This window comes from Hydra vulgaris, chromosome 14, assembly GCF_038396675.1.
Source record: "Hydra vulgaris chromosome 14, alternate assembly HydraT2T_AEP".
Classification (NCBI taxonomy): domain Eukaryota; kingdom Metazoa; phylum Cnidaria; class Hydrozoa; order Anthoathecata; family Hydridae; genus Hydra; species Hydra vulgaris.
Window position 1 is genome coordinate 32,168,151 of NC_088933.1, and position 8,811 is coordinate 32,176,961.

The following is an 8,811-nucleotide window of genomic DNA, read 5'->3' on the forward strand; positions in this document are numbered from 1 at the left end:
CCCACCATCCACAACAAATATAATACAAACTTGATACTTGAAATAAATCTTGTTTTATTTTTTCAGAATCAGGTGATTAAATAATTTTTTACATCCAAAGTCAGCAGAAACAGTTCTAAACGACCTACTCTATGAAACATCATATTAACAACTTAAATTCATTTGTTATGGTAAATACGAAATTCGTTATGATTTAATATTTCTATTTCTTGAGGAGTCATGAAAGAAAATTTAATTTTACAAATTCTCAGATTGACGAATTTTATCTGCTGGATATCTGCAAATAGAACATTAAGTATTTTCTTGTTGCCATATTAAATTTCTTTCTTCTAATGTTATATATAAATTTTGAAAACAAGGTAAACATGTTTCATAAGCAAATCGAACTAAAGAATCTGCTAAAGCTAATAAATTATAAACTCTCAAGTCCATTTTTAATTTTTCTATATTTTCACAAGCAGAATTTAATTTTTCCCACAATATATGTCTACGTGTTTTGTGAAGTAAAGAAATTCCTGGTTGAAGTTATGGAGGTAAACACGTTAAACGATTTCTTTCTAAACTTTCAATAGTATTTTCATAATAAAAAATCCATTGTGTGATAACGTGTCCTTGTTTATCAAAACCAAAACATTTTCTTGCTACTTTTTCATGAATACATTGAATTACGATACTGTGACAATGATAACTCAACTCGGATAAAGGTTTGAATTTTAAAGTAGCATTTTCTTCTGACTTTGTAATAGTAGTTTCACAATCAAACGTCATTAAAAAATGAAACAGGTTTCTACTTGAACACATGAATGATTTTTGCGGACAATAATGAGTAATGCAATCGTAGTATGTAAATCTGTCTGGTTTATATTTACCTTCGCATTCATGTAAGTCTGTAGTAAATTTTTGTCCACATTCTGAACATTCTGAAAAAGAACACGTGTCTTGTTTGCAGAAAAATGTACAGTAGAAAATTTTTCATTCAACATGCTTATAGCATGAAAAAAGTTGTGTTTTTAAAAATTACAAATTTTTATTGTGTTGATTGTTTTTCTCCGTTTATTAGCATTATTTCTTTCCTTGTCATTAATAAAAATTCTTTGAAAATCTTGATCGTCTTTGGTAATGTTTGCGTTTTCATATACCTCTTTTATTAATTCTGTAAGAGTACTTTTATATTGTGATTTTAATTTAGAATGCAATAAACCAATTTTGGTATTATTTTTGTTAACGGCAAAAATTTTAATGTTAATACGATCAAAAGTATTTTCGTAAGCAAAACAGTGACACAAATCAATCAAAGTTTTAAATGACATATTTTTAGATTTTTTTTTAATTTTGTAAAATGTTTTTCCAAGCAAGAATATTTTCTTTATCTTGATTTTTAAAAAGAAGTTGTAAAATGTTTTCTTCAGATTGAAAATCAGTTGTATTTTTTTCCAGAACTTTTTTATTCCATTCGTTAATTGTTGTGACATTGTCGAGCCAACAAAGGAATCAGAAAAGCAAAATAAAAACTTAAACCAGGTTCAAACAAAATACTATAATCCAAAAACATTTTTTTTTCTGCTCGTTAGATAATTTAGTATAAGAAAGTCCTTTTTGTGAATTTCGCCATTGCGTTATAAAATGAGGTCCATACTCCAAACCATTCTCCAAATCATTCATTCACATCAATTTCTTTGATCAATTATTGCTTTCTTTTATAAGAAATTAATTTTCGTTTTTTTTCGTAGTATGTTTTATTATATATTTTCTTTTTTTGACTTTGTGCACCTGTCATGAGCGTTTTTCTTTTATAACCTGACAATTCAAAATTTCGTTTTTTCATAATCAATCTTTCTGCTAAATTAGATAGAGATTTGATTTTGATATTGCATAATCGTATCAACCTCCGTCCGCTATCGTTTTCTAAAATATTAAAAATTCCACGAAGATTGGCATCTTGAATAAAACGTAATTTAGTGGGTCCTTCTAAAGGTTTTATAAAATAAGCAGGCGAATGGTAACATCGTTTCATTATTTTATAATAACCATCTTCAATAGATTTGCAACATAAACTAACAATATTATAACCAATTAAAAAATATTTAAACAAGTCTGCAAAATGAATACTGTTTTTCATTTACATTTCAAACCCTTTCAATGTTTTTTGTTCTACGTGATAAACAATTTAATCTGGACTTTGAATTTCTGAATAAAGTTGGGTTTCTTCAACAATATCTTCATCTTTATGATTATATTTGATGTAAAAAAAATGTTCTGTGTATATAGAATTGTTACTATATTTACTTTCCTCAGTTTGATATTCAAATTTCATTTTTTTTATATCTGAAAAAAAATTACATGTATTTTGTATAAAATTCCAAAACATCCGAATGTACAGTTATATTTTTTAATATATTGGCGTAATTTTGATTTATCGTTAGGAATAATAAAAAATTCATTATTATTATAAACTCGTGATAAAGTAACATAATAAAGACTATTATTATAAGTCTTTGATTTAAAATTAACAACTGGTTTATTCATTGTACTTCCTTGCGCTTTATGTACAGTAAAACAAAAAGCTAATTTTAAAGGTAAACCCAATCTTGAGCCTACAATAGCATAAGAGCAATCTAAAATGTCTTCTTTTACAAATTCAATTTTGACTTTTTTTCCATTCATACTAACCCAAACAGCACTATTTTCTAATAATTTGACTATGCTAACACTACCATTACACAATCCTTCTTTAACATTGATATTTTTCACAAGCATAACAACTGCATTTATTTTAAGATAAACGGCTGCTTGAATTTGAAATAAATATTGTATGTTTGCATTGTTAATGACATCTTTTGTATAAAACCAACGTCCTTCATACTTTATTATCCATTTTTTTTATTATTATAAATATCAACTTCTAAATTTCTAAAAAATAATCTTGTATATTTATTGTTTACATTTATATCGTTTTCAAAACAACGAGACATAAAATAATCAATAGTTTGATCTGAAACTTGTCCAAAACGTATTTCGTTTAAAGCTCCAAAAAATGGCGCATCTTCTTTTTGTCTAAAACATTCTGTTAAAACAAGAACTTGTGTCATGTATTCTTGCCATATTTTTGATTTAAAAGCAAATTCACCTTTGACAGGTGGTATTTGAAAAAAATCTCCACAAGCAATAACTTGAATGCCTCCAAATAGTTCATCATAACATTGTTTAATTTCACAAGCGATTAAATGTAATAAATTAAATGTTTCAGCGTTAACCATTGAAATTTCATAAATGATTAAAACATCAGTTTCCAACCAAGATTTTTTAATGTCAGGATGCATATGACGCTTATAATAATCTAAACTTTTAACACCTGTTTCTATACCAGCAAAAGCATGTATAGTGACACCACTTATTAAATGAGCTGCTTTTCCTGTACTCGCTGTAATTTGTATTGTTTTATAGATTTGCATACTTTGAGAAATTTCTTTTACTGTATAACTTTTTCCACAACCAGCACCTCTAGTAATAAAAAAATTCATTCCTTCATCAAGCCATTGAAGAGCTTTTTGTTGTTGTAAAGATAACATTTTTATTATTTGCTGAAAAAAATTTTTTAGAATATAAATACATAATAGCATATTTTACAAAAACATCATAAAAATAATGTTTATATCCATCTTCTTTTCTATTTTCGATAAAAAACTAACGTCTTCTTTAAAAACAAGTAAAGATTTAGCAACCAACGTTTCATCGTCGTTCAAAACATTTTCTAGTTTATTGTTTGTAATGTGTTTCGCATTTAACAAATTCAACAATTTTCTGTTTTTATCTGTATTTGCAATTATATATGACATTTTTTATTATTTGCTAAAAAAATAATATAAAATTACAAAAAATTATAATAAATACAATTCATATTTGTTAATTATAATGTTATTGTTATATTCATTTTGTAAAATCAGAATCTTCTTTTTTTGACAATTCAAACACATGTTCTTAACTTAACATTCGCACAAAGACAAATAATAAATTTCATTTTGGTAATATTTTTTAATCTTTTTTAACTCCATTTTTGAATATCCAATCTTTTTTGCTGTCAACATAATATTAGTTTCCATCTTTTTTATTATTTAATCTGAAAAACTATAAAAAATATTAGTTTAATTTTTATTTGTTTATATCATTTGATATTTCTTGACGAGGTCATTGTCGTATATATATTTTTTGAGTTTTATAAATATTTCTCAACAAGTGTCGCATGCTTTGTAACCGCAAAGTTCTTGATAAGTGTCACATGGAATGGAATTACAAATCGCACATTCGTTTTTAGAAAGCATACTTTTTTCCAATTCACCACTTACATCAAATTTTGCGACATAATCTAATAATCCATCGAAATCTAAAAGAATGATTTACATATTCTTCTTAATTCTATATAAATATGACAACAATTCAAATTACAAAATACACAATCAGGGAAACAATCACATTGTGCAATTTCACAAAGAGCCTCATAACAAAATCATGCTTTTTACAAATTACATGAAGTAATTCTTCCATACACTTCAAGTTTTTTGCAGCTTTTTCACACATTTGTGAATCGTGTTTGCTCAAAACATACCATTACATTAACATTGATGCTTTCCATTTCAATAAATTTTCTTTTTCAATTTTAAAGTTTTTTTCTTCTGAATAACTTATGACTTCTTTAGTCATTTTTTTACTCGTTCGAAATTCTTCTAAAGTCATAAAGTGTTTAACTTTAGTCGTTTCTTTAATTGGTTGAAGTTCTTCTAATGGAAATGAAGGCATAAAGGGAGAATAGCTATACTCGTCATAACCTCTTATTAATTCATAATCTCCTAATAATAGAGCGGAGCAAACTCTTTATTCACAATTTCGTTAACGATATCATAACCACCATCTTCATTTTTAACAAGTTCCATTTCATAAATTACATTCATTTTTTTATGTAATCTAAAAAATTAATTACAAAAATTTTTTAAAATATAATATAATTTTCAAGTATTTCAAGTACCAATTCTTTAATGTTTTCTCCATCAATATATTCTCGAATTAAGTCTCAATTTCTTTTACAAGAATGACAAGGATTTAAACCAGAACAATGCCCTTCAACACAAGAATCCACTTATTCCGAAGTTTCTTTTACTATTTGACTACCATCATGAAAAACAGCCACATCTAACAAAGTTTTGTGATTAATTTTTCAACTTGATATTTAGAAGACATTTTTATTATGAAATAAAAAAAATACAATAAAAATACAATATATCTAAAAAAAAATTTCGAAAAATTTATTCTTTGCTTTCAATTCATTCTCTGCATTCAATTCATTCATTGCATAAACAATTATAGTCTTTTGACAATCTGGACACAATTATACAAATTGACATGTTGTTAGTGTAGGTGACATAAAACTATTTGATGATCGTACTATTATTATTACCATTTTTTATTATGTAATCTTAAATAAAATTTTATTTTTATTTTATCATCAAACCATATACATGTTGTTATTTCTAAAAGTTTTGTTTTCATATCGCCAGAAATTAATTCTTGACAAACTTCTTCAATATATTCACTAAATTGTTTACAAAGATTATTACTTTTACATTGACAATGTCCTACAAAATGTGCAATTGAATGTGTTTCTGTTGATACATCTAGTTTTTGAGCAGCTTGTATGAAATATTTTCCATTTTTTTATCTAATCTAAAAAAAGGTACTCAAATATTCCATCGTATTTAAAAATGAACGTTGTAAATTCTCCCGAAAAATTATTTCTTTTTCAGACTCATTTTGAAAATAAAAATAATTCATTGTTTCATTGCAAAATTCAGGAACATTTTTTTCAACGTACTCAAACATAGCCATATCTCTTTCTTTTTGTTTTTCTTTCTCTGTTGCTATTTCTATATTAAGACTTTCAATATTTCCTTTATTTGTACTAAATAATTTGTACATAGCTTGCATATAAACTTGTACAGTTTTCAATCATTCTTTAAAGCAATCTTCTCAACATCTTCTCGTATTAATTTATTCATTTCGTCCATAGCTTCTTTTACTCTGTTAACATGAAAGTTTTTAACAAAGTGTTTAGCATCATCACTATATTTCAAAGTATTTTACTATTTTATATTCAAAAGCGATATCAGCATTATGACTTTTTAACTTTTTTTAAAAATGAGACATATATTTTCCATATTTAAATTCATGAAGGACACCAATTTTTTATTAGTTAACCTAAAAAAATACAAAGTCAAAAATACAAACATGATACAAAAAGTAGTATACAAAAACTTTAAAAAAATAACTCATTAAGAATATTTATAAAAGTAGTAATAAAATAATTTTTAATTGTTTTTTTTAACATTTATTTTTCTTCATGCTTAGATAAATAAATAAAATCGTTCATGTCTACATCTGTTTTCATATGCGAGAACATTGCTTTATCTCTTCTTGAGAATTCCTCTTTTTCTTTTGTTACGATGAAATCATCTTCTCTGATCGCAAGATTGCAAATCAAAATCATATGAGTTATCAATTCCAATAAAAAATTACGTAGATTTACATATTTTTTAATAAGTTCACTGTTTTTATTTATAGTTTCCATTATTTTTTCAAACTCTTTTAATATTCCTTCTTGATGATCGTCGATGGTTGAAAATTCATTAACGATAACAAAATTAAAATAGAAAACAGGAGATATTTGTTCCAAATTTCTCCACAATTCGTTTTCAGAATGTTGTACTTTGTCGAAGTATTTGACAATCCATTCAATGTTATCTTCAGTCTAATTTTTAACCTCAATATCCATTTTTAATTAGTTGTTTTAAAAAAAAAACTACAACAAAAAATTTACAACCACTAAATAAACAAAACACTATCGTGAAAATTAACAGTTGTTAACATTGTTCTTACTATTTATCGTTTAAAAATTTCTCTCAAAAGTTTTCTACAGTTTAAAATTTCTATATCGTTTGCAGTTATTATTTTATTGTTTTTCTGATAACGATGAAACAATTCGATGGAATTATTGCTCTCTATAAACATTTTTATAAGATTTTTAAAATACATGTTGTGTATTTTGATATCATCCCAAATATACAACAATACACCTTTATCTATATCACGAACACAATGTCTCATTTCTTTTAATTTTTCTTCATTCAATTCTAACATTTGAGCACCTTCAACAATTTGTAAAAACTACAACATAGCTTGAAAAACGTTATACATAGCATTACACTCTTCTTTAATCATATCCCAATTATTTTTTTTTTTTAATTTTCCATGTTTTATTAGTTGATCTAAAAAAAATAATTACAAATAAATAGATAAATTATTAAAATCATATTCTAAATCTTGAGTATATTCAATATGTTTATAAGCAAAAGTTAATAATTCTGAAAATATTTCTGCAATAAACTTTAAATTTTAAATCAAAGCTACTTAAATAAATAGTTTTGAATAAAACTATTCATTTCCATTGTATCCATATCGTTTATCATATCTATTTCTATTGAATTAAAATCACAAATTTTTTAATGTTTTTCTTTAAAGTGACAACTGTTCTAAATTCTAGCAAAAATATCCAAATAAGCTTCTAATTTATTTAACGAAATATTTTGAATTGCTTGCAGAAAAAACGTCTTCATATTATAAAAATTAACTGCACATTACTAAATGAATTAGTATGAAAGTTTTCAACGTCACTAAGTATACTTGTTAAACGACAATGTTGTTCTTGATCATGATGTAAAATAATATTCCAAGCACGTTGGATATAATGCCAGCAATTCATTTTATTAATTTTCTTAAAACATATTTATTACAAAATTATTTTAAAATTACAAAGTTTTTAAAAAAAATAAAATAATTCCTAAATACTATACCCCTGACGTAAAGCAAGTTCAATAAAACATAACAAACATTTTTCTACAACATAATAGATAAATAAAACAGCAAATATTCCACATAATAAAGCAAACATTATTAGTTGACTAAAAATAAAAAAAATTACTTAATTTTACATTTATTAAATAAATTATTTTCTACTAAATATTCATCAATGTCTTTTTTTTTCATAAAGTTAACAATATCAATAACCACAATTTTGCCCATCTTTTGGCGGTCGTTGAAAATAATTATTATTCTCTGTAAGAAAACTTTTTTTAATTTGTTTACCATCTTGTCCACATAACTTAAATGTTATCATATGATTTGTAAAAGGCCATTTTAAAATCACATCATAAGACGTAGATCTCATCATAATAAACAAACTTATTTCATCGTTATGACCATCATTGTGTTTATCGCATTTCATATTTACAGACAATTTCATTACAAATTGATATTTTTTAAAATAAAACGGTACGCTATAATACACTTTGCTTTCATCTTTAAATTCATTATGAACATTTTCAAAAACCCATATTTTAGTGCCATCACCAGCGTTATTATGCAACTCTTCTAAAATGGACAAATGAAATTCTAAATCTTTTATTTTACTATTATAAAATCCACTAAATAGAAAACTTGGATTGTCGGTATAAATGGTAAAACCAGGTCTCAAATTTTCTTCTTGCGTTTTCTCTTTTACGTTTTCAGTTTCGATCCTATCAGCCATAATTGTTACTATTCTAAAAAAAATAATAAATATTTATAAAATAAATATTACAAAATTATTTTCCGTTTGAACTAAAACCACCATTTCTTTCAACGTTTTTAATCATTGACATTGTCACTTCACGACAAGAACATCCATCTATTTCTATTACTTTTTTTATTGGTTTAAACGTATTCATC

At 25.0% G+C, this 8,811-nt stretch overlaps 1 protein-coding gene across 1 annotated transcript; it reads right to left on the reverse strand.

Moving 5' to 3' along the window:
* Positions 1-2,167: 2,167 nt before the first annotated feature.
* Positions 2,168-7,807, reverse strand: LOC136091052 (ATP-dependent DNA helicase PIF1-like). The gene is made up of 11 exons (XM_065818036.1): positions 7,687-7,807; positions 7,251-7,313; positions 7,079-7,193; positions 5,864-5,950; positions 4,901-4,959; positions 4,707-4,844; positions 4,253-4,381; positions 3,690-3,811; positions 2,943-3,581; positions 2,379-2,862; positions 2,168-2,325 (listed from the first exon to the last, which is right to left on the reverse strand). The coding sequence occupies exons 1-11, from the start codon at positions 7,805-7,807 to the stop codon at positions 2,168-2,170; spliced, it is 2,115 nt and encodes a 704-aa protein (XP_065674108.1).
* Positions 7,808-8,811: the final 1,004 nt, after the last annotated feature.